The 26,649-nt window shown below is 45.2% G+C and overlaps 1 protein-coding gene across 3 annotated transcripts; it reads left to right on the plus strand.

The window, feature by feature from the left end:
• Window positions 1–9,149: 9,149 nt before the first annotated feature.
• Window positions 9,150–26,176, plus strand: AKIRIN2 (akirin 2). Of its 3 annotated transcripts, XM_068678011.1 has the most exons (6): window positions 9,150–9,698; window positions 20,421–20,564; window positions 21,145–21,294; window positions 24,146–24,214; window positions 25,045–25,116; window positions 25,423–26,176. In XM_068678011.1, the coding sequence occupies exons 1-6, from the start codon at window positions 9,482–9,484 to the stop codon at window positions 25,431–25,433; spliced, it is 663 nt and encodes a 220-aa protein (XP_068534112.1). In that variant the 5' UTR covers window positions 9,150–9,481; the 3' UTR covers window positions 25,434–26,176. The 3 variants fall into 3 exon arrangements, with proteins under 3 accessions (XP_068534112.1, XP_068534113.1, XP_068534114.1); XM_068678013.1 differs by lacking the exon at window positions 24,146–24,214 and having other exon boundaries at window positions 9,158–9,698; XM_068678012.1 differs by lacking the exons at window positions 24,146–24,214; window positions 25,045–25,116; window positions 25,423–26,176 and adding an exon at window positions 24,021–24,142.
• The last annotated feature ends 473 nt before the right edge of the window (window positions 26,177–26,649 follow it).

A 26,649-nucleotide genomic window follows, 5' to 3' on the forward strand; every position in this document is an offset into this window, starting at 1 on the left:
ATCCTTCCCTTCCAGATTACCTCAGGGTGATTTACATGTTGGAGGCCTATAAACACTGATGATTCAGTGCATGAAAACCAAAAACATTGTTCAGTGCCTGACAGGGTCCTCACCGCCTTTTGCCCCCAAATTAATTGTTCTTATTGGGACAACCTAACTAATAATCAACCTCTGACATCATCCTAATGTTATACAGACAAAATAGTTTCTAAAAAACAATGGGACTATTTTTTTTTTTTTTTTTTTTTTTTTTACTGGTGTTTCCAGGTACTCTGCAGGAGCAAACAAGAGGCAAGGTTGTCAAATCAGGTGCTCCCAGCCCAGCTTCTTCAGTCTACTGGACATTTTGAAGATGCCCTTCTTTTGATTTTCCATGAATAACAGCTCAGACTGATCTCTAAAGAGACACAATCACAAAGATAATTTCATTTTCTTTCCCTACAAAACATAACTTTTCTTCCAGCAGTTCAACAGACACTTAATATGGTGTTATTTAGATTGAGCAGGTGGACACCTGTCAATTTGAAAACAAATTTCCTTCACATGTTGAACCTGAACTCCACATTTAGGAAATTTTCTGCAGGCCAGTTCATGCCAACTTTACCTTCAACGAATAACAAAACAAGCAAAGGTTTGTATTCTTGCACAAAGAAAGGGCTGAGAGGTTTGTTTTGCCTTTGTGCTGATTAAAGTCTTGCACTGCCACGTACCTTCTTCTTCCTGCAACATGAACAACCTTGATAAAATGCAGCAGAAAACTTTACAGGACGCATCTCTCTACATTTTTGGTAGCAATTTACTATTGTTTCAGTACTCTCACAAGAAACAGTCGCTCGGTCTCCCTTCAGGGGGAGATTACTACAGTCCATGGTCTAACGGCCCCGTTCTCTCCTCATGCTGCATAGCCCTGCAGTGTCTTTCACTGCAGGAAAGCGCTCTCTGCTTCTGATCTAACCCTACTACCAGCTACACGGATACTGATGCAAATCCACCACCCCTCCTGTACATTTCCATTTTGGCACCTAAAAAACTCTCTGTGCTTAACACTCAGCTCCCTGGGACCATCAACCCTCTCTTTTTAATCCATTTCCCAGTAAGATTTACATGTCTTTAAACCCACAGCTCGCCTCATAAGGCAGTCTCACTGTTCAGATACCTGTTTTCCCAACGTCTCTGGTATATCATCTGCTAATAAAGTTTGTATTCTTTAATAACAGAGTTTATGCACTTAAATACCTGCCGGAGGACGAACACATCTGCACCACGCCAGCTGAAGTATTTCAAAGTCCAGCACTTTTAAATCAGCTCAAATGCCTTAAAACTAGTTTCCCTGTTTGCACTGACAGTTGTGGTTACAGGTGTTACGCACTTAAAAGCTCTGCCTAGATATTAAAACTTGCACACAGCTTCATTCATATTTGCCATCACTGACTGTGTTTATCTGTGAAGAATCTGCAATACATTTGTCATGCCCACACTGCCTTTATATAACATGTTCATGCAGAAGTTCCAAGCAACATCACAGAATCATTACCGTCCACATATGTAAATGCAAGCGAACCAGTCCACGAGGCATTTAATATATAAAACACAGGGAGAACAAGCATGTAATGAAATGGTGGGAAGAACGAGGGGTGAACTCCCTGGAATTAAAGCATACATGTATATAATTTTTGTAAATGGCAGGAATGCTTCACTCCTACTGAATGCTTTTAAAATATTTATACCACATACAAGCCAGTAAATAAGATTCAGATCTCATAAGAAGTCCTTTATAGGACCTGATCATCTAGAGCGTTTGAGAGATTGCCCAACAGAGAGAACTAAGCCCAACCTGCACCAGATTCACTGCAGGAAACTGGCGAGCTGGCAGCCCTGAGAATTCCACCTCTTTGATCCACAATGAGCAAGGATAATAAGGGTGTATGTACTCACCCTCCTCTACTTTTCACTTTCTTCAAGGAAAAGAGTTCTGCTGATTCAGGGCTCCGGCCATGGCCCGAGAGAATTTTGTTCTTACACTCCCCACACATCAAACCTCTACTTTTTAAAAAGTTCTCAAGATTTTCTGGCTCTTTACTTAATTCAAGCAATTATGGTAACAGGCATTTCTTTGTTGCCTGTCACCGAAGTATTTTAAGCGCTTTGAGCCCTGTCTCATTTTATACTTCTTTCTGAAGGAGTCAGTTCTGGCCTTCAGCTCTTTGTTTTCTTTCAAAACCTTATTGAACGAGCTGTGCTCCTCTGCGTTCCCTTCAAGGACAGAATGTTTTCTTTTGTCAGGATAACTCCTATTCTGAAATGTCTCAAACTTACGATCGAATGCAAAAACAAAGTTCTCCCTTCCATTTATTCCCGCTAAGAGCATCCCGATGATGGCTGCGCCTTTCAGATAACCGCTAGAAACTACATGCTGTGGGTAACAATGTAGGAAACGACGCCGAATACTCGCTCAGGCTAACTCCAGCAGGAAAAGTCATTAATGCACTTTACTTGGGTATGCCCAGGTTATGTTTTATGTTACGACAGGGGCTGGAAGCTGCAGTAGGTCTGCCCCACTTATCCGCATTGGTGCTTTCCCCCAAACCATGAGGGTGAGCGTGTGTCATGCCAGCGCAGGTATTGCACAGAAAGCCGGCTTCCACCAAAGTCAACAGGAAAACAAAACAGCCTAGGAGTCAGAGCTTCCCTTTCTTTACTCTTATTTAAATGTCAACCAGCGTTTTATGTGGTTGTTTATTAAATAATAATAACACAATAATGCCCAGAGGCTCCAATTAGGACCGGGAAGTCGCTGCAGCCGGATTGTGCAAATGCCAGGGAAGGGACGGAGGGCTGGGAATTGGACGCCTCCCCAGCAGCTCCTCTCGGCAGGCGGGGAGAGCTTCTCCCAGGGCTCCCCGGCACCGGAGCAGCTAATCCTGTTGTGTGCGTGGGAGTTTTATGCTACTTCGGTTTTCAGGGTTGTCTTTTTTTTTTTTTTTTTTTTAACGTCAAGATATAGAATAACCAGGAAGGCATGCCAACGAGGTTTTCTTCAAAGTGGCCGAGCCCACAAAGGGAAAAAAAGAGCGCATGGAGATGTATATGCTAATTCCGATTAATTAAAACCAGAATGCTGGAGTGAAGCCGGGCAGTCTTTATTAGCTAATGTTAAAACAAAGGGGTGATTCGCCTTCCTTTCAGATGAATGCCATCATGGCAAAGTTCAGCTCGCTGCAGTGACTTACTCCTCCTCGCTTTACACCAGTGCGAGCACGGGATCCGGTCAGGCCCCGTCAGGAAGGACTCGGAAGCTGATAACGAAACAAAAGGACAAACACGAGGCACAAGGGGAGGACAATCCGAGGAGCGGGATAGGAGCGAGCATGTTGCTCTTGGCAGAAAGCAACTGGCAAAAATTAATCGCGTACTCAGCCTCTCGCTCAGTTCTTTTTGTTTTGTTATGAAACAGGCTTTGTTTTTCTTATAGAGGAATGGGATGTATTTCAGCAGAGCAATCTGAGCTGGGTAGGCTTTATGGCAGAAGTTTGTTTTATAGGGAGATTTGACTGAAGACAAAGCGGATTTGGTTCACCAGATGAGTGCAGTTGTTCCAGCGAAATGGGCGGCATGAATGAGAGCCCTCGGAGCAAAGCAGTAGGAGGTAAGGAAGGAAGTGATCAGAGGAAAGCTGAGGTGGACCAGAAGCACAGACACAAACCCTGAATTAAAGCTGGGGCAGAAAAATGCAGGACCACAAAGGCAAGGCCTGAAGCTGAAGAGAACATCACGGCCCATGAAGGGGCACGAGGGTGGCGAGGTGCTGCTGCATGGCAAGGAGAAACAGGGAGGAGGGTAGTGAAAGCTTTATCTGCTGTGATGGGGAAAAGAAGGACCCTGAACAGAGTGAAAAGAATTTAGGGTTGTGGAAATAGTGGAAGAAAAGCACAGCCCTAAAGCAGCTTTCACATGGGGAAGAAAAGGGAACAAGGAGCTGGGAGGATGTCACTTTTCTCTGCGGTGGTGGAGAAAGGACAAGGAAGGGATTTGCCAGTACAAGGGAACAAGTTTCTTGTTGTGAAACAAGAAGAAACTTTTGTGAACAGAAAATGTACGTTCAGTGAGGGGTAATGCATGGGATTGGCAGGGCAGGTGGAGGTATGGAAGTTCAGGGGTGGATAGATGAGAGGAGAAGAAGGTTAAGCATTAGATGTGGATAGGTGGTACAGCATACATATCACCTGTAAAACCAGGGAGGATGCAGGGAGGATGAAGCTGTAGAGGAAGAGGAGGTTTTTGAGAACAAAATGTAACCAGATACTAAGTGACAAAAAAAAAAAAAAAAAAAAAAAAAAAAAAAAGGATGGTGAAGACTGAAAGATACTGAAAGAGAAGTTGAACACTTAGTAAATCATCTGGGAAAACAAGAGTTTGAATTGAAGACCTTGGTTTTTCACTGTGCTTTGTAGAAAACTTGAGTTTAAAGAAGCAAATTTTTCAGCTGGCTTCCACGCAAAATTTCCAAAGAAGCAACAAGTTTGCAACTACAAGTATGAGCCCATTTCTTCCATGTGCACACCAAAGTAGAGGGGTGGGTGTCATGAGTGAACAGGATGGAAGGTGTCTATACTGATAAAGGAGCCGTGTGGTTTCTTCCACCCGAGGAACATCCAAATATGTGCCTACCAGCCTCAAGGTTAAACACACTTCTGAAAAATTAGAGTATCCCCAGAGTTTACAGCTTGGTTGATGCTCTAAGAGGTCCCACTCCTGTGCCTAGTCCAAGTAATTAGTAGGAAATGGTTAATAAGTCTCAGTTGAGACCGTGTCTTACGCTAGTTTGTTCAGTAACATATTTGCGTGGAAGAAAAGCCCGATCTTCACATCTCAGCCTTAAACAGCTGCATAAGGTCATGGAGGATCTGGGCTCCGCTCCACCCCAACAATTGAGACATTGACAACTCTACCCGTGTTTAACTTCAACAGCCCGTAGTTCACACGTTCGGTATTACTCATCTGATTAACATTTGGCCTGTAATTTGTTTCAACATTCCAGTTCAACGTATTTTTAGTTGACTTGATTCTAGTCTCCAGTTAATACGCAATCCCACACTGCTCCCTTACCGGTATAATCATTGATGAGCAATTGTCTTACAAAGATGTAATCAAGTCTTCTGGAAAAAGTCTTTGTAGGAAAAAAATTGTGGTTTTCATTTCTGCTGAACACCGTGGCAGCTGCTTTTGTTTGTTTGTTTGAAGACCAAGAGGAAAGCAGAATTCAGTTTGGTGCAGTGTTTCTCCAAAAATGCAGTCAGGGAACCTTTTACATGAGGTTTGAAAATATGAACTCTTTAGGAGGAGACGAAGGAAGGAAGATAAGAGATAGAGGTAATGCAAGCATTGATTTTTAATTTATTTTTTTTTAAACTATTGACAGTGGAGTGTGAGGGTGTGCAGGACACGGGGATGTAATGCATTTGTTCTTCAGGTTGCAGTAACATTTCCAGCACCTCACAACAAAGCCCTCCCGATACCACCTTACCCCGGTATTCAATGGTATGACTCACAGCAGATGGAAAATTGTTCCACCTTTTGCCAGGGGTGACACTTTCCTGAAACTGTAGAGGTAATTGCAGTAGTCAGAGCTGCAAAATTTTACTCACTGCTTCCTAATTATTCTATATCCAGGTCTGATAGCACAAGTCACACTTATACACCAGTGAGTTCAGTAATTTTCTTTTTATAGCCTCAATGTATTGTCCTGAATATAGGTGAACTGACTCAAATGGGTTATTACTGTTTCACCTCCTTGCAAGTAAAAAGTTCTGTTTCACTGTGACTTCATGGCTGCCACCTTGCATCACAAAACGACTGCGAGGGTTGCCTGGGTCATTGAAAGCAACCACACCACAGAAACCCTTTTCTTATAGCATGAAGCCTCATTTAGAGATTTGGGTTTGATTTTACTTTCACCCATACCACTGTTACTGGAAGAGTGCTCTGGAATCTCATTCCTCTCTGACAATTACTGTTCTTTTTCTTATTTCCAGTTTGGGTGAAATAACTGCCAGTTCCAATGTATTCCTTATCACTAAAACACATCTTAAAACTTACCAAAATATAGCTCCTTACACTTTTAGCTAAAAAAAAAAAAATAAATAAAGATGTTAACAGTTATTTGGGCTAAACATGTCCTAATCTTTTAATTTCTCACAATAACCACATTTTCTACTCCTATTTTCCCAAGCAGCCCACTCACCTTTTTCTGGTGAAGTTCTGGTTTTAATTAATCTTTCCTGAATACGTATGAGTGGAATTATACACAGTATTTCAACTGAAATGTGTTTTCAATGCCTCTCATGCTGGCAAAGATACTTTCTGCTAGAAATACCTTAATACCTCAGATCTGAGAAACGCATTGTCCTGTTGAAGGTTGTTCCATTTTGCAAGTTCAGGCCGTAATTTTTGGTACATTTTACCAGTGTAAGTCAGCGCTGAAATATGCACAGGTGACCTTCACTGACCTCTGGCTTTCATTCCTTTTCCCTTTTATCCTTTTCTCTTGCCAGCACTGTGCAACTGTGTAGCAAAGCAGATTGAGAAAATCATTTAATTTTTCTTTCAGCTGATTTTTTTTGCCTTACATTTTCTGCACTAATTCCCAATTTTCTTAACTAATCTTTATTTTTTTTTTTATTTTTTTATTTTTTTTTTATTCAGCGCCACATAAACACTCCACTGAAGTCCTGACAGATAAGTTTTTCTGCATTTTACCTACACAATCTGCAAACACGGTGAGTGCCTGATACATCAGTAAAAAACCTTCAATATGTATGACCAAATTGGAGCGGAATGACAGAGACTGCTCAAGATGACTTTTCCTCACCCAGGGTGAGATGGAACAAGGCCGCAAAAAGAGCTCAGCCAACTGAAGGTCACTTGCTCGCGAGCACAACCTGTTAATGAGAAATGAGACACTGTGAAGTGGGAGGAATACAGTTAGACAGCACAAAAGAAAAGGACTGTGATGTGGACCCCGCATCAAATGAATAAAATGCCTCAAGGAAAAGGAAGAAGCAGAGTCAAGGTGAAGTTAAAGAGAATGAGAGGAAGACAGGGAAAAAAAAGCAACCCAAAAACAATGGGGGGGTGGAACAATTGCAGGAGGAAGGGGAAGATAATACTCAGTAATACTCAGACAACTGAATTTTCACCACAGTGCCAAAGCAATATAGTGGAAGGGCTACTCCATTCCGAACTGCACGAAGGTCAAAATGTTGTCCTGCATTTGGACTTGTCCTTTCAGCAGGTGTCATGCTTGGAGTGCGGATCCAATAAAATTTAGTACAAGCTCTGGCTGTAAATAAGCTCTCCCATTCCCAGTATTAATAAAATTTGTGGATGTGATTTAAAAACATGCCCATAACAGGGTTTAATTTTAAAGGCACCCTATGTGGCACATAATGGGACACTGCAAATTGGTTATATAATAAGTAAGTAGAAGAAAGAACAATATAAACAGTGGTTTGCAGCCTTGACCCTATGGTGTTTCCTGCCACAATGAAAGTAAAAACACATGTTCTCTGACAACCATCAAACACTTTGTCACTGCTGTTGGACATTTTGCTGCCTTAGGGCCTGTCTACATGCAAAGCTACATTGGTTTAGCTGGGTTTAATTTGCTGCAAAGGGACGTGTGAATTCTTATTTTGACTTAAATCAGAATTATTTCAGTTTAGCTCAACAAATTAGAGGTCAGATAAAGCCCGAGCAGCTCTGTTGATTGGGACAATCATGGTTCTAATCAATTGCTTACAATTACAGTGCTGCCTGTGCTGGCAAAAGCTTGCTTTCTAGTAGCTTATCTTGATGAAGTTTTGCCCGATTCCTCAGACTCTTAATTGACTTAAATTGCGGCTGAATGGTCCTTAGGATCTGGCATCACGTGAGTTAGCAGAAACCAATCTTCTCTGCTGGGGAAGGCAGAATATCTACAGAGATATCTATACAGAGATAAAACAGCACCAATGCTAAGTGGGAAAGTGGTGGTTATTTTAAAATTGGGGTCAACTTTTTCGGTATTGCACCCAAACGCAGGCACTTCTCAGCAAACAGATGATGGCAGAAGTTGCTGTGTCAGCCTTGTGTGGGCTCAAAGCACTCTTGGCCTCATTGATATGGTAGGAGACACGCAAGGTTTGCTTAATTCAGAGTTTATAGGGAGAACTTCGCCTCAGCCTTCCTGGGAGAAACGCTTTGGTAAGAATACTTAAGACTGTTGCACGAACACAGGGAAACTCATCTGCTTAGGGAAATGTAAATGGGAATTAAGAACTAAATGAATGGAAAACCAGCCGTCATTATTCCTAAGAAGAGCATCCGCGGAAGGAGTTATACCGGTAGAGTAACAGGAGGGCAATTACAGCACCACCACCAGCCCTGCCTCTCCTCAGCCTCCCCACGGAGCGCCAGGACGCGCCTCAGCTGTAAGAAAGCTCCTCAGCACCCTCCTTCCTGGGGGAATACTTCAAGCATTCCCTCCAAGGACAGCAGCTGAGGAACCATTTTGCTCTTTTTTTGCTATTTTTTGCTATTTTTTGCTATTTATTTTTTTGCTGATTGTTTTTAGGCCAGGGCAAGCCAGGTAAACCTAAGGAGAGCGTCCCCTAATTGTCCCCATGCTGTGGTGAACTCCTCCGTCAGAGAGAACGCAAGTCATTAGTTAGTATTTATATTTTTATTGAATTTTTTGCTGCGGGAGGGCTCTGCCAGGTCACCCCTGCGCTAAAAACCTGGGTTACACCGGGCACCAGGTGCCACCACAGGCACGACGCGGCGTGTAAGCGCTGATTAGGGGCTCATTAAGCCCGGGCTGCCTGCCCCGGGCCGCTGTGGGGCCGCTGCCCGCGCCCTGCCCTCATCTGGGGGCTCAGGCGGGGTCGGGGCTCCCCGGGGGCGCCGCCATCTCAGGGCCGGCACCGCCATCCCCGCCGAGGGGGGATTTAAACCGGCACCCCGGAACCCCCGCGCGGGGCACGCCGGGACTTGTAGTCCTCGCGGCGGCACCTCCTCCGTGGCGTCAAACGGCGGAGGGGGGCGGGCGCGGACTACACCTCCCACCTCCCCCCCCTCCCCCCGCCCGGGCGGCGCATGCGCGGTGCGGCGGGCTTTGCCGTTTGAATCCGCGGCGTTGTTATTGACGCCATCTTGCCGGCTGCGGGAGGCAGGCGGGCAGCGCAGCGCAGCGCCGCCGCCATCGCTCCTCATCGGCGGCCCTGGCCCGGCTGAGGGGGCCCGGCCCCGCACCCGGACACCCCCCCGGCACCCCGCCGCCCGCCGCGGCCGCTATCGGAGCTGAAGGAGCGCGCCCGGCCGAGCCGCAGCCCGAGGAGGAGCCGCGGGGGGGGCCCGGGGAGAGGCCGAGCGGGAGGCGGCGGAGGGCGCTGAGGCGGCGGCCGCCCCCCCCCCGTCCCCTCACCCCCACCCCCTCCCCGGCGCCATGGCGTGCGGCGCCACGTTGAAAAGGACTCTGGATTTCGACCCGCTGCTCAGCCCGGCGTCGCCGAAGCGGAGGCGATGTGCGCCATTGTCAGCCCCGGCCTCGGCCGCCGCCTCCTCGGCCTCCTCCTCCTCTTTCGCCGCCGCCTCCTCCCCGCAGAAATACCTGCGCATGGAGCCCTCGCCCTTCGGGGAGGTGTCGTCGCGGCTCACCACAGGTGAGGGGCTCGGGGGAAACCCCCCCCTTCCTTCCTTCACGGGTTTAGGCTCGGTCTTTATTTTTTTAGGGGGAAAAGGGGAGGTTGGGGTGGGCGCGGCGCCCCCCCTCCGGCCATTTTGTGTCGCAGCCGGGGGTTGGGGTGGGTTTGGGGCTGGGTTTTGGGGTTTGGGGTTTGTGGGGGGGGTGTTGGGGGGAGCCCTGCTCGGCTTGGCACGGCGGCGGCGGGGAGAGACACAATAGAAATGGCCGTTTGCAGCAGCGCAGGGGGAGGAGGGACGGCGAGGAAGGAAAGGAGGGGGGCGGCGCGGGCGGCTGGGGAAGGGGGAAAGGGGATTGGGGTGGGGGGGTGGTGTTTTTGGGGTGTGGGGGGGGGGCTGGGGAAAGGGGGACCCGAAAAGGGAAAGGGGAGGGGGGGAGGGTATGGGGTTAGGGGGTGGGGGGAGGCTTGAGCCGAGGCAAAGAGGGGGGGGGGGGGCTCGGCAGGGAGGGTTGTGCTTCATTTATCTATTTATCTCCCTATTTATTTATTTATTTATTGTAATTACGGCTCTCTTTATTTTATTTTATTATTGTTATTTTTTCTCCCGGCCGGCAGAGCCGCAGGGGCGAGGACTGCGGAAATGCCTTGAGGGGGGGAGGGGGGGGACGGCGGGGCCGAAGCTGCCGTGGGGGGAGGTTTTGGGGGTTGTGGGGGGGCTGTGCCCGTTCCTTGGGGCATCCCGATGGGTCTGGGACCCCCCCACACATCGTGTCCCCCACCCCCGGGGCCGTTGTGGCCGTTCCCGGGGGCCCGAGGCGAGGCGCGGCACCTCCTCCCCGTGCCCAGACGGGGGGAGGGAAGGAGGGAGGGGAGGAAAAGAGGGAGGGAGGGCGGCCTGTCATCAATCACCCGCAAAACGCCAGTGGGAAAAGGCAAAAGGCAGATAAAACAAAGGGGGGATTCCGCTCCCAGCCCCGCCGTCCCGGGGGAGCCGTCCTGCGGCATCCTTCGAGTTCCCTGTGAAAAGCCAGCGATGGGAGCCATCGGGTGCTGGTGTGAGAGTTGCCTTTAGGGCAGAGAAAATGGGATCAGGCAGGCTCCCCGGCTCTCCCAGACGCTGGGAGAGAACGAAACCCTTCCCCGAGCTTAACGTGCGAGAGGGATGATGATGATGATTCAACTGGTGGCCTTGAAAGCTCCGGGTCAGCTTGTGTAATTGTGTCAATTAAAAATCAACCGAGTTCGTTTTACCAATGAGTACGAAGAGAAGAAAGGACTGGATCTTGGCTGGGCACGCAGGGCTGATTGGCCCTTCCTCTGGTTAGGCTAGTGGGTGGCTTCCAGTAATGCACTTGAGAACGTTTCTGCTTGCAGCCATGGGTGGTTGCAGCGATGGGGTGTGGGGCTGTGTCCTTTGTGTGCAGGAAAAAGCCCTCTGTAATTGGTACAATGGCATTCCTTCTGCTCCCGCATTCATTACGCCCTTCTGTGCAGAAGTTTTGCCCCGGATAGCTGCCAGTGTTGAGCAGGCAGTAAGTCTGAACGCCTTTTCAGACTGTCATCTCCTCCGTGTGCCTTGTTTCTGTGTTCTTAGCTCTGGAAGCCGTACAGGAGAACGCTGCTTTTTCTTTATGGGTTCACAAAAAAAGAAAAAAAAAATGCTCTGAGGGAAGTGTATAGAGGGCATACAAAGTACTTACACTTGGCATCAGCGCGTTGATATTTTTTGAACCTCTAGGAAAAGATCTTGAATGAGTCAGCGGTCTGGGATGAGAGCTGTGATGGATTGCACTCCCCAGTACAGTGAGGCATTAGACGTGCTTTGAGATAGATCTTTCACATCAGAAACCATTGGATTCTTTCTAGAAGATAAGCGGTGCTTCATTGCGATGATTTATTTTGGCTGGTTTCTTCAGGATTTGGAAAGCTTGGGCGATGAATATTTAATATAAATATTGTCTGACCAGTGCATGTGCATTGCTGAAAGGAGACAAATCAATAAAATTTCCAGCAGAGATTATACCTACAGCAGTATTTGGGGTAATGCCTCCACTCTTAATGATTGAAGCCCTTAAAAATGAAATCGTTACTGCGCTTGAGCAGATACAGGCCTCTCTTGAAAAAATCGGAGGTGGAGGCTGTAATCCATGCGAAAAGGTGGTTCTGCACCGGCGAGGATGTTTTATGGAAGGCAGCATGGAAAGTAATGAGAAGTGAAGGGCACTGAAGCAAAATGTCTCACAGAGCACCGATTGCTCCTGAGCGAGGCTGGATGCGTGTGCAAGTCGGGTGCATTTACATGGCTTTTGTGTAAAAGCTCCCTCTGGTTCCTGTAACGAGGCAAAAAAAATAATAAAACCTTTGTACAGTGCTAGTGCAAATGTCACCGTAAAGGAGGTAGCTTGCTTTTTCCTCTCGGTTGAATTCAGGGCTGTAATGACGTTGGGTGTATTTAATTTCAGCCATCAGCGGACGAAATACAGCTTATCATTTGGAAGGGGCCGCAAAGATTCTGCGGGATTTGTCCAATCTAATTTTGTAAACGTCCATCTGACCTAATAATTTGTGGTATTCTTGATAGGCAGTTGGAAGAAATAGATGGTTTGTTCCAGGGCTCTGCCTGGGGTTGAGGCAAAGCCTGCTTTAGAAATATGTATTGCTTCCCATTGACTGTAAAATGAATTTATGTGGCCATTTCTGATGCAAATGTCTCCATTTGGGTCAGATAAATCTTGCCCTCTGTCTGAAAAGAATTCCAGGCTGATTTTCAAAGTGTTCCCGGCTGAGTCACTGTTTTGTTCGGTTTTAGATTGAGAAATTCAGCAACAATAGCCAGAATTCAGTTGACTTCACTTAGGGTTTTCTCGGGGTGCAGCTGTAATGCCAAGATCACCGACGCTTAGCAGGTATCCGTCTGAATTTTATGGAAGGAAAATCACTTCGGTATGAAACCAGAGGTGTGGACGTGAGGCCAGATGCCAGTACTTCGTTTTAAGTTAATGTTGAAGTGTTTTTTTTTTCACCCTAATACCGTGCCGTGGTACTGTTTAACTTGTCAGCACCAGAACTGCTTAGCACACGGTTAATCATTTCAGGAGCGAATTATCTGGAAGCAGAAGAGGGATTGATCGGGGGGGTGCTGAGAGCCACGAGCGGTGCGGGCAGGCAGATGAGAAAACAGCTGCCTTTGTGCAGTGCTCGCAGACAAATAAACGATAAGTCTGCCTGAGACAGGGAAGGCTTATTCAAGATGAAATTTATCTCTCACAAGAGTGCTTTAATATTTTGTGGTTATTTGAACAGCTGTTAGGTCACTTCCAGTTTCTCAACGAAGCTGGCAGCCAAGCTGTAATTGTGGCTTCGCCATCTATGTTTTCGGGGGGGTTGACCTTACGCCTGCTGGAGCATGCTCCGTGAGGACGTCTGGTAATTTTTGGATGGCACTGTTAGCATCTGGAGTTATCTCCTGCAAAGTACACTCGCCATGGGGAGGGCCTGATCCCGAAGCACTGTGTCCTCTGAGGAGTTTCCTCCTGGTCGGATCCCACAGATGAGTTTGACTTTGGTGTAAATCCTGGCTGTGGGCTTACCCTGAAGTTTGACCCTGAAGAAAGATTGCAGTCTGGGCAAGAAAACTTTATAAATGTATGAATAAAATATTTAATTTGAAATAAGATCCATATAAACACATGAATAAATGACATTCGAGGCCTTTCTTGAATTGAAAGGCACAGGAAGCCTGCATGCCTGGGTATTTCTGAGACAGAAGCTGCAGTGGGAAACGCAGTCCAGATAAAACCACCCGGCCAAGGGTGAGAGGGGATAATGTTGGCAGGAGCTGAAATCCCCTTGTCCGTGGTACACAGTAGCTGAGAAGGCAAACCCAGCCCAGCAGCTTTCTTGCCTACTACTATTTCAAAATCCGAGGTGAAGTTGCAGCCAGAACCTCGTAGAGCCCAGAAGAATGCTGTATGTAAAAACAAGTTTGTGAAATCTCTTAAAAATCCCCAAGCAAGCTCTTGCATCTGCGCATGCAGCGCTCGTCTCCATCTGAAACATCCATCTGCTTGAACGTTTCCCCAGTAACTCCCCGGGGTTGCAAACCCAAAACTGCACGGCTGGGGTTACGGAGAGCAGTCTTCACCTCGGGTCACCGGCCGAAAGCCAGGCGGAGGTCATGCCAGGAAGGTGGCAGGGGATAGGAATGGGGGAATTGGTGCTTCATGGCAGCCTCCTGGCAAACCTCTGGAGGGAGATGGCACAGAGAGGGTGGTGGGAGAGCCCGCCCTCTGGGAGAGGACCCAAGATTTACAAACAGAAAATAGCGAAACATCTTCCATACAAGGCCTTCGACAGAAGAATCGGAAAAAGTGGCCTAATTAGCACTGATTTTCAAAGGTAGGCAAGAAGATAGATGACTTTGACCTTTTGGAGCAGGAAGAGCAGTTGGCCTGCCCCGTGGGCTGTCCTCCCGTGACCTTTCTGTCGCCCTCATGAGCAAACTCAGAGGGATTCTCTCTGAAACTCGTGCTTGGGCAGTGGCCACGTCCAGGTCTGCATTTTAAATGGACAAACGTAGCAGCCTCACGACGAGGAGTGTAGGTCCTGCCGCATCGCTTTCTGCCTCATTTCTGTTTTGTTAACATCTATTGGCATGTGTATTTATTGCTAAATTGCCGTGGCACGGTGCCAGGCTTCTCATTGTGCTCCAGTTTTTGCAGAAACCATCAGGATTTTAAAAACAAAACATTCCCACCCCTTTAAAAAAAAAAAAAAAAAAAAGGCAGGGGGAAGGATCCTAATGGCTGCATCTGGTCTTGATCATTTAATTTATATGAGAAATTTCTGTATAGATGCCTGTGGTGTCTATAAATGTTAAGTACCCTTGGACTTAGATGTTGTAAAATGTCGAAGCAGTTTTTTCATTCCAGTGGCGAGTCTGATAAACGCAACGTGACATTTTTTGGTGCGCGAAGAGGAAGACCTAATTGCTGTATCTAATACATTTTGCGTTGCTTGATTTATTTTTCGCTGCTCAAGCCCTCGATCGGGAGAGCTGGAATTTCCTGAAATAGTGCGCTGGCAGGATGAGCTCACGGCTGCCGTGGCAGAACCAGAACCTTCATCGGGCTGGGAAGGAGAGTAATTGGATCTCACAGGATTCGCCACGAGCTGCTTCTGGAGCTGGAAATGCTGGCTGTGAAGTGTCAGCATGGACCCGTTACAGGGTTTTCTGTCTTGGAGCGTGTTCCTCTGAGAGGAACGTGATTTCCAAAAGTATCCGTTCGATGACCGAAGCCTACCGCACCATGCCTAATTAAGAAACGTAGCTGGAGTGATGGATGGCTGTGACCAGAGTGAGAAGAGAAGTAGAATAGCTGGATCATTTTAATTTCTCCGCTGTGTCTGCGGACACTCTGTATGAGATAAAACAGTGAGCAACGCTGTGAACCCACCGCTCTGCGGCAGCGCTGTCCTTAGGGGCAGCAAGCTGCTTCGAATCGATTTGGTGTGTCAGGAATGCGGTGGGGAGATCACAATGAGGAACGAGGTAGCTGCAACGAAATGCTGAGTAAGGGAGAGGAGGCTGAAGTAGGGCACTGCTTATACTTCAGGACCCAACGCCCTTAAGATGCGCGCTGCTGCCGTGGGGCTAGCGCTCGATGGATTCGCTTGGAAGAAACCTCAGGCAGGGTTCAGGTCCGAACGCGTACGTTGAACGGGGACACTGCAAGCGGAAACCCGAGCTGCAGGTCCCATTTCAGGGCAGGAAAACTGCTGCTCTGATTGCAGCCCACTGAGTCACCTCCCTCCCTGCGCTGCCAACGTTTCCCTCAGCTAAACCAGAGAAGCTGGGAGCCGCGATGCGAGACTGCCAGTTTGAAAAGCAAGCCAAGAAGAAAAATCCTTCAGGGGAAACAATCAGCACCTTTGTAGTTGATAAGAGGTTATTAAAATGGAGAAAATAATTGTTTGCCTTGTTACCTTTTCAGATTGAACTGCTGCTTCCCTTGTACATAATTTCTGGGTAATTACAGGTCAGGATGAAGTAATTAGATGACAGAACTTGGGGGAAAAAATAATTTCTCGTCTTTTTGTCATGAATTAGAGGAAGTGAGAAGTAGACATCACTCCCAGGAAGTAAATATTTGGCTTGGTAATGCATCAGTGTGACAGATCATGTTTCAGTTGTCAAACGTGAATTCTGAATTGCCCCTTCAGCTTTTCACCTCTCATCGTTGCGTGCGAAAGCAACTGCAATGTGTAATTCTGTTTCCCTGAATCATAGCTCGGATTTGGAAAGGAGGCTTGGGCGAGTGCCATCCGTCACCCGAACGCGAGATTCCGTGAAGAAAGATTTCACATGATGCTCCTAGCAGACAGCACCCCAGATGAGAAGGAGTATCTGTGCATTTCATTGTGTTCCAGGTGTTTGTGGCCAAATCCCCGCACTGTGCACAGTCACGGTGGCCGCAGCAGTCTTGTCATTTGTCCTGGCATTGAACCCGGCCTTCTAGATGAGGGTGAGAAGGGAGGGCACAGCATGGTCTTGCCTAACTGCTGGCATCCACAGTCCTCTTGAGTTGGGAGCGTCACGTAGGAGTGCTGCTTCATTTCAGCATGGACTTGGATTGCTGCTGCCCTGCCTTTACAGTCTTGGAGAAGCTCTAGAGAAGTCTTAGAGAACTTTAAACTTAAGTTTTCTCTAATTAGTACACTTTCAGATTCTAGATTTCTACGTATAAAGAAACATGTTAATTAAAATGCATGCCGTTGTTGAAAAAGACAGTTTGGGCCTCCATATTTAAGGAGCAAACCTATCCTGTCTTTGACACCAGTTAAATGAATGCTTTAATTTAGTTGTCAGTGCAGGGAGAATAGCTAGAGCGAACTGGAAGTGAAGAAACTGGATGTGAAAAGGCAGGAAGGTTTTCTGGAATCCAAAGTAGGTTGGAGAATGAGATCTGCTAATTTTTAAACTTTAACTGGGCCAGAGTTTTAAAGGGCTTGACACTCAGATGTCTGCTTTGTAGGTACTGTTCAGAAGTTACTTGTTTCTCGCTGCCTTAGCATTTTATGGCTGCTTTCATGTGCTGATGCTCTATGAAAACTGTTCTAAAGAAAATGTTTATTCCTCAGATATATTTGTCTGGATTTTTCTAAGCAAAGCTGTAAATGCTGGAAGTGGCTTGATGCATTTCAACAACTACTTTTACTCTGCTAGGTTCAGTTAAAATAAATACGTTTTAAGGTCAGAATCGCGCTTTACACTTACTTTAGGTAGTGCTTGTGGAAATGCACTCTGGCAAATCCAGAATGCTTCATTCACTTTCATAAACATAAATGCAAATTAAGAATGAGGATAAATGTGTGTTGCCTGCATTACCTCTGTGAATTTGGGCATACTCTGAATCTTCTGTGCTTTTCTAAAAATAATGCATTAGCCCATTAGTTGCATCCTGTAATAGTTACTTGATTTTTTAAATTTTTTTTTTTTACAAACGAGTAATCTAGGCCAGTTTTAATCCAGTGGTTTAGCGACTTCAATTTGTTGATCAGATTTTCGTTTAAGATCAGTTGTAAACATTTGCAGGTTTACACCTCACAGTGAAGTCCTTTAGCTTGAAGTAATGGATTTTATGCCGCTGTATGTTGGTAAGGAATGTACCAACGTGGTCCTGGGTGCTGCAAGAATGTGCCTGTGTAATTTGAAGTATTACTAGTCCAGATTGAACGGCTTGACGGTGTGTTAAGGAGCCTCTTGGTCTCCATGTCACAAATGGTGGAAATGGGGAAGCCTGAGGCATTCTCAGTTGCTTTCCCGTGCCCTACATGCTGACCAGCAGGGCTTTAAATCCCCCGTTAGACCAAATACAGGAGTGCTGGTAACCCAGGGAGCTCAACTGCGTGCTCACGTGTGCAGCCAGGACTTCAACTGCCAGCTTTTTTTTCCTGCTGGCTGTTTGCAGTGCAGAGGGTGCATTGTCATTTCTTTTTGGTGCTCTTCTCCCTCCCATATTTGTTTAGTTTTAGCCCTTTCCCTGAAGTTACAGCTGTGCAAGCCATCAAAGCAGCTTTTTATTGAAGGGGGGAGAGCCGTCCCACTGCGCCTCTCAGTAGCTTTTAAGGCTTTTGGTTGTCAGAGCAAGATTAGAAGAAAGTGAGTTTAAAAAATAATATTGCCAAATTAGAAGTAGGTGAAATCAGTCAATCAGTCTAATATCATTGAGATTTCTGTGCCCACTATTCAAAACAATTTTGCATAGAATCGTGTGTCCTTGGTGCACAGCCCTTCATTTCCTGGCCCAGTTGAAACCGTTTTCCCAAAGTCAGCACACGATTTTTTTTTTATTTTCCCCTGCTTGTATGTCTTGCTTTTGATCCTTCTTTTCTGCCTGTCATTTTAACATTTTCTCTGAATTATTTTCTCTTGAATTTTTAGAGGTTTTTAGGACTGGAAAAAACCTTGCTGGTGATTGTTGCTTTAACTCTTGCGATCTTGCTAAACAGGCTCTGGTCAATGGAGTTTTCTTAACAAATTTGGAGGTCAATCTGGTTTGAAAATACATCTGCATAAATATAATATTAAGAAGAGTTAGATTTCTATCTAAGTTGTTACATCCCAAATTTGGCTTACATTTTTGCAGTTCATACAGAATTTGGAAAGCCTGCCCGAGACCACGCGGTCGTAGTGAAGGCAGCACATGGCGCGTTGCGTTGGTCTGTTGATGCAGATGCAGCGTGCAGCCTTGTGGTGTGGACATGCTTTAGGACAGATGTTATCTCAGGAGCTAACTCGGTTCCTGCTCACAGCTGAGCAAGAGCAGCACAGGATTATGAGGAAAAGTATTGTTTGGTGGCCATGATGCTGTTGAGTAAAACATTGCAGCACCTCCTCCGAATGTCTGATGCGGTGTGTATGCACGGGACAAACCCTACCTGGGATTCTGCTTCGTTTTGGAAGCCGAACTTTGTCGTGGTTTAACTGGATCTATATATTTCTGTACCACAGTGGAGGTGTATATATAAATACGTCCTACAAGAAGTATAAATCCTCCAGCCAGCCTTGAGTACATTTCTTCCCCCCTTCCTCGCTTTCTTTCATTTCCTGATTGTATTTCTTTATTATGGCTTCTGCAGCTGCTGCTGCTTTCAGCAGTTACTGTTCTCCCTGTAGGAGGCTGGAAATTGGACAGGCTCTGTAGGCATGGGACTGACAAGGCAGAAATTGCAGGGCTCTTCACCAACAAAATCCAAACAAGCTTCTTTGCTGAGAAGGCGCTGATGTTCCTGTTGACTGCAGAAGGTTTCCCTCTCTAATAAACTGGGAGCTCCTGGATTAATTTATGGAACTGGAGACCCACCGCAATCGTTAAACCTCGGAGCTAGGAGTTGGCAAATGTTTGTTTCTGCTTGCACTAGCTAGCACAGGCTTCTGCCACCAGCTGAAAAAGCTGTGTGCTGAAGTTAACCTGCTTCGGCTGGTTGCTTACTGGGAAATGTGCAAACGTGGAACCTCAAGGACGGTCTGTTCTCAAACGCTGAAATTTGGTAGAGAAATTTCAACAGTGTTGGTGAAATGAACAGAGGCAGGAAGGAACCAAGTGGAGTCCTTTGTAGCTCTGGCACAACGATGCTGATCCGTGTGGCTGTGAGCTTTTGAAAGCTGTCTGCCAGAAGCCTGGATGCTCAGTCCCGTGGAAGCAGATTGCTTAGGGAAATGATTTTTCAAAATGTATTTGAGTGGTTAAGAGCTGTCGCAAGGAAGAAGTCTCTTTCTGTGAAGGTCCCCTGGAAGGTGAGGGGGGGTAGAAGGCATTTTAAAAATATTTGATGTAGCCAGGGGAGATCCGTTCAGGGCACTGATGTTCCCGAGAGCTTTTTGTCACGTGGAATTGGAGAGAGAAAGCACGCAGGGCTGATAGTCTTATTGCAAGGGTTGTTTTTTCCTTGACATTTCTCATTTCGACAGAAATGAGGTTACTGAAAGCACCTGCTGCATTTTTCACAGTGTGATCAAATGCTGACCTACAAATGGCCATGCTTCATTTAAAAGAGGCTATTGATCCATCCACAGGGTTTATTTGAGTAGATCTGGGGCTATGGAGAAAAATTGAGGCGTACATTCCTATTTTGCCCGTTGGTTTCCAGTTCTTGGAGGTTTTAAGCAGTAGGTGCTTTAGAAATACTTTGTCTAAATGGTTTCCCTCTCCTTTGCTGCCTGTGTGGCAGTAACTGTACGGAGAGGAGTGGGATTTCTTGGAGATGGAGTCTTCTCTTCCCCTTAGCTCTGTGAATGATACCCGTGGTGTGTGAAGGAGAAAGGTGATTGCTGATGAAACGTTTGGAGGGCAGGTGATGAATGCCAGTGGAAGTTCTACAGCTTATTTTTTACCCACGTGTGCCGTACAGTTGATGGTTCCTAAATTTCAAAGTTCTGCTGTTAATTGTTGTTAGCAGTACTGTGGCACAGATGTTTGCCCCTAACTAACAACACACTTTGCTGGTGTTTTCCTTGTGAGAACAGTCTGGAGTTACCTTCCTTTTAGTTAAGTTTGATTGTTTGGCTTGCGTCTTAGGTAAAATGGTGTCGTTTTTGCAGGACATGTTTTTAAGAGTCTAGCTCTTATCATCTCTTAGTCATCTACGGTACTGGGCATTTGAGTGGAAATAAACTGAAGTAAAATCCTGAAATGTAATTATTTTAGCCTTGTAATTCTTTTATTGTTTTTCTTCTAGAACAAATTCTGTACAACATAAAACAGGAGTATAAACGCATGCAGAAGAGGAGACACTTAGAAAATAGCTTCCAGCAGACAGATCCTTGTTGTTCTACTGATGCACAGCCACATGCATTTCTCCTTACTGGACCAGCTTTGCCAGGTACCCAGAAAGTTCTGTGTAATTTTCTATATGTTTTCGGATTCTGAGTCAATAATTTTCCCTGGTTGTCTCATGTTCTGTGGCACCTTCTCATCACTTTTTTTTTTTGTTTGTTTGTTTGTTTTTTTGGGGGGGCAATACTCGCATTGATCTGGAAGGTTGTACCCTCGTATTTTAGCAGCCAGTGGGACGCAAAGCTTTTAAGGTTTTCAAGAGACCATCCTGCTTACCCTGCAGCTGATCTTCTAATAGGCTTTTGTGGAGCAGCTGTCTTTGCAAAAATATGCTACAATTTTAATACAAAGCAGGAGCTTGAATGTAAGGGGCAGTGGCCATTTGTGTAGCATTGTGGAACAACACTCCTGGTGCTTTGATACCGATGCCTATTATCAATCACAGATATCTTCCTTTTGAGTGTTCAGTTAAATTTTACTTTACTTAGAAGTGTGCAAATGACGTAAACTTTTCTCCAAATGTTTTGTAAAGTTTCTTTAATATAAAAGATGTGAAGAAAACTGATTATAATGCTGGTTCTGAACTGCTTACAAGCGGTAAATGGTATACCCAAATATTTTCTTAGGTACTTCATCTGCAGCATCATCACCATTGAAAAAAGAACAGCCTCTGTTTACTCTCAGACAAGTTGGAATGATCTGTGAACGTTTGCTGAAAGAGCGTGAAGAGAAAATCCGTGAAGAGTATGAAGAAATTTTGACCACAAAACTTGCAGGTATTTCATAGTTGAAAATAACGTGCTAGGATGGGTTCAGAAGTGTCATTTTTTTCTCATTTTTGTGATACGCTGTGTTTTTTTTCTGACCTAATCTGATTAAGGAATGAGATTGTATATGGGACAGACAAAAAAAAGTGTAGTCTCTGATAGGATTTTCTCTTCTATGCTGCCTTGGATAGAAACAGTGACTCCTGGGTATTACCAATCAATGGAAACAGAGGTTTTATTTTGGATAGAATTTTCTCTTGCTATCGTGTTTGAATTGATCATTTCCTCTTCATGTTTTTTTGCCAGAAAGACTTTCTATTTTACCGACTTAAGAGCTCTTTGTGAAGGACTTTTTTTTTTTCCCTGCTTGGGAACTGACTTCCTTTTTCTGGAATTTGGCAAGAAGACAGTACCTAAGATTTCCCTTTCTCTTCCCAGTTACTCGCATTACACTGCTGCCAGTGGAGTAGTTTGGTTGCTGCTCGAGCATCAGTAGTTGAGATGCATTTCTGATCCTGTGTGTTGAATTCTTGTATTTCCTACCACTCAGCTGATATTTTTGGTGCCTGATGCCAGCTTATCTTTGCTAAGGATCATGTTCATGTCAGCACTGAAAAAAGGACCTTGCTTTAGTTGTCAGTGTCCTCTACTTCTGAGCATTTTGGTAATGTCTGAGCACCTAAATTCTGGTGCATTCAGAGGTAGGTGCCTTCACAATATGATTTGGTGTCTAATTTAATACTTAGTGGTTAGTGTGATTATAGCGAGTATCTTCTGAGTGCACTCTTTGGCAGCAAACCTGCTTTTAAATAACCCACCCACCACCATTCTGCATCCCACCTGAAAACACCTCAGGATTAAAGTTTGCAAATCTATCCAGGCATGGGAGCAAAACCTTCTGTGGGTATGGCCACACAGAAGGTCACCAGGTTTGTGGGTTGCCCGTGACAGTATTGTCTCTGCACCTGAGCCTGTGTAAAAACTGGCATAGTTCAAAGTCCCTCTTAAATCCACATCTCTTTAATGCATAACTAGCCTTAAATACTTAATTTTCTTTGGGCCTAATGTTCCATTTCTACATCTTTCTTTTCAATGTGCTTCAGATTGGTGAACTAGGATTCTGTAGAGTTTTCTTCTCGTCTGTGTGTTAGGAATTGGATAGCTTCTTCTGTTCTCCTAGAACATCTTTCTGTTAACAGTGATCATCACAATCTTTCGAGGTCCCTTCCAACCCCTTCAATTCTCTGATTCTGTGATTATAACCAGTTGAAGAGTAGATACGTTTGTAGATTTGCCCCAGACACTTTCTGACACTTTTCTGTAGTTCTTCACAGCAGGAACCCTTCTGGCAAGTTCCTTGCATGTGCTCTTTGTGTCAAAGTCACTTAGGAAGGAGGGGTGGCTTCTGCTGGGGGCATGGGACAGTTTACAGTGAGATGAGATGAGGTGTATTTGTTTTTACGGTCATTGCTGAAAGAGGTCAAGTTACTTCATCCCATATATCAAGCTGTTAGTAAATTTTGAGTATTGTATAGGAATTTAAAGAGAGACTGCCAAAAAAATTTTAGACTAATTCCTTCCTTAGGCAGCCAGTAACGTTTTTCTGCTGACAGGGTGATTATATGCTTTTCTAAACTTTGTGCAGTAAGGTGATCCTCGTTCTTACAGACTAGTGAAATCAATGGAAATGTAACTGGAAATTTGGTAAGGGATCTTAATTGAATAGCTTCTTTCAAGTGACTTAACTGAATGCTTGGATCTCAGGTATTTTCCTTGTTTCCTGTCTGAATCACAGTTTTCTTGTAAGTAGTTAGCCAGATACTCCCTTTTTTCCCTCTCTGCCCTGTTCTTTGTGAGCAGAGTTGCCTTTCATATAGAGTTAGCGTTTGATGAATGGAAAACTCAGATCGCTGTAATGCCCTGACTTCCCCTTCTGTCTCTGTTACTCAAAACCTCTGTGTTAGCATAAAGTCAGGATTGCAAAATCCTTTGCAGGTTGGAAAACCAGAGGAAGGAGTGCAAGGGGCTCTGTGAAACTTTAGCTTGAAAGCTGCTTGTGAAAAATGGCTCTTCAGTACTGTGGTTCAAGTTTTAGAGTAGTTAGTCTAGCAATAACATTTGTATTAATGGTATTTTTATGGCCATCTTTTGACTTAAATTGTTAGAACGTGTGCTATGGGATTCCAGCTGCACAAGCATCTTTCCAGTTGTTCACTTTGGTTTTCAAACACTTCAGTTTAGATCGCTCTTGCCTTTGGGTTGCTTAACTTCCTCGAGCTGAATGCCACAAGAACGGGGATTTGTAGTGACCGTGGATTCTTCACATTGCCAAAGCCATACTTCAACAAAGATGATGCTACAGGAGTGGCAGTATATCTTGACTTAAACTATTCAGGAAGAAAGATTGCAGGATGGTTTCTGGCCTTTAATACATAACTTTTAGGGGAAGTTGTGGTTGCTGTTGTTTTTGGAAATGGATTCTGGGCAACAACTCCTTCAATCTGCTCTTTGTGTTATTCTGTTGTTTGGCCAAGATCCTCACATGGCTGCAGCAAAGCCATTGGTCAGAACTGCACTGAAGCAGAGCTTCTGCTTGTGGGCAGAGGGGAAGTGGCTGCCGTGACACTGGGCCCGCTCAGGCAAGGGTGAATGTGCTTAGCTCCGAGTCAGGTCCGTAGGTGGGGCTGCTGCTGCTGCACTACTTGCTGATAACTGACACGCTGTTTACTTCAAAGGTGAAGCTCATCCCTGCAAGAGGATGGGGACTTTAATGGGGCAAACCTGTGGGACTAGGAACCACTACCAATGTAACTGCATTTTTGGTTGAAGATTGCCTTCTTTGACCTTGCCCTTTTCTCAGAACACCCCACATTGCTGCACATGTATTTTTCCACAAGGGAGGAAGGGGAATGGAGAGGAGCGGCATCTGGTAGATATTACTCTCCTTGTTCAATTTCCTAATTCTGAAAGGTGATATCCTGCTGATGAGTGCAGTATTAAAGCTGAATAAAGTATTGCGAGTGTATGTATGTGTGTATAGAAATAATCTGTCTGGGAAAGAGCAGTGCTTAGTCCAAAGCTAAAGGAATGTTTGATACCTAAATTTCATTTCGGATCACACAGTAGCTGTTTTTATGAAGTCCACAGTCAGCTGTGTGGCTGCTTCTGTGGCTGGGATTAGCCAAGTGGTAGTCACTTAGCAGCTCATCCTTTTAGTTTGTCTTTTGCTTTTCATTTTTGGGTAGTCACCAAAAAGGCTTTCTAACTTTGTAGCAAGTCCCTTTCCTGTACTACTTCATTTCCATAGCATTAAATTAATTTGGTTCTACATCTGGTAGGGGCAGGAGCAGAGAGAAGTTACGTTTCCAACCCTAGCACTGACCATAACGCTGTGTGTAACTGCTCTGCCCTGTTAGTGTCTGTGAAATGGGTGTTCTCAGTTACTTCAAAATAAGATTCTGACACTTAGCATGTACTGGGTGTACCGAGGTCTTTGTGTCTGTGCAGTACAGTTATCCTTGGTAATATTAACTGTTTTTCTAAGGGAAATTCTATTAATTAAGGGGATGTGCTGCATTGTTGTTTGTGGGGGATGGAAAAGAAACGGCAGCTATGAACTGTGCAGAGTTGCTTAAAACTGCTGCTAGTGGATGTGTGTTTAATTGATCTGATTTGTACAGTATAAAAAAGTAGCTTTGACTATTTTTCAGCCTGGGTTAAACTTAGTAGACTCACACTTCCTATGCTTCATGCTTGCAGAACAATACGACGCGTTTGTGAAGTTCACGCATGATCAAATCATGCGACGATATGGAGAACAGCCTGCCAGTTGTGAGTATCCCTTTCTTCCGGTTCCTACAGCAGCACTGGGTTACCAAATGCTCAATGGTTTAACTGGCCTTTGTTCATTGTTGAGCTTCGCCAAGGCCCCAGGGCAAAAATACTTCATGTTGGTAGTATGGAGGTTGAAAAGATGTGCGGTAAAATGCAGCTTTGGTTTTAAAACACGCAGAGCTGTCACCCGTTACGTGCTGGGTTTTTGATTTTGAGGAAGGTTTTGGTATTGCTGTACCAGGTTTGTGATAGCCCTGCCTTTTGTTACCTTCACCATTAACTCTCGTTTTTTTCTTTTTTCAGACGTTTCATGAATCATACTTTCTGCATACGTGGGCTGCCCTATACACCCCGTTTTATTGTTGCAAGCTGTCCCAGTAATGACTTGCAGCAATGCCATATTTTTTCCCCCTGTGAACACAGGTTATTTCAAGCTTTTGTCAGTGGCAACCACTCTTATGCAGCAACTGGTTTTGGAGTGCTCCCTGATGTCAGTACCACCTGGATGTGGACCTTTGCTACCTGTAATAATACCAGTGGCCTCATTTGCTGTATCATTACAATTTGGCTTCTTATGTTAATAAGTTTGAAAAAGTAAAGGATTAAAGCTGGTGTTCTAGAAGTTGCCCTTCACTGGTTGTGTAAATAAAAAACGTAGAATGACACTTCTGACTGAAGTTAGTGTGGTTTTCATAACTGTGCACTACAACAGAGCTGTAATCACAGTTAAATTAGAATGTAATCCCAGGACAATTTTAAGCAAATAGCCCACAGTACTGCCTGTGAAATAGTGAAGGAGGGCATTTCTGTATTCCATGACTTTTTTTGGGGGTTAAGAATGGGTTTATATGATTTCTCATTTTTGTAGTTTTTATTTATTCTATCAGTCTTTAACAAATGTTTATTGCTGCAATTTTTCAGTGTATCATTGTTTTACTGCCCTTGTAGTACTGGAATTTAGTTGGAAGAATAAAACATTTACTTCTAATCTGTTTGTTTTTAATATGCAGGTGGAACTTTTGCTGTGTATGAATAAACTTAAATCTGAGTGTTTAAATGGAAACTGTATTTACTAGCAGTAGTGGGTGGGTCAGAATTTCAGGAAAGGAAGTGGATGGAAACCTCACATAATTTTTCAGAGGCCAAGAAATGCTTCTTAGATTGGCTGTGTTGTTTCAGGTAGGGCAGCATGTTTGTGACACGACTGACAAAACCTGATTTAACTGCAGCTGACTCGAAGCAGCTGTGCTCGTCTTCCTTCAGCCTGAAGTGACACCAAAGGAAGTCTGGTCCTCAGACAGAGCAGGCGCTTGCACCACAAGCTGCAGCTCCCTAGGTGTTGGAGGAGCCGAAGGCGTGCAACCTCTGCGTGTTCTGGGCCTCGGAGTTTGTTGTTAGATACGCTCAGCTGTTTGCAAACTGCTGTGTAAGCGGTGGCTGCTGCTGCCTGTGTCATTCTGAGTCACAGCACGAGTGACTGAAACGTTACTGCATGGTAATTCCAGAGCTCTGTGCCACGGGTAGGAGTAT

This window comes from Anas acuta, chromosome 3 (genome assembly GCF_963932015.1).
Source record: "Anas acuta chromosome 3, bAnaAcu1.1, whole genome shotgun sequence".
In the NCBI taxonomy this organism is placed as follows: Eukaryota; Metazoa; Chordata; class Aves; order Anseriformes; family Anatidae; genus Anas; species Anas acuta.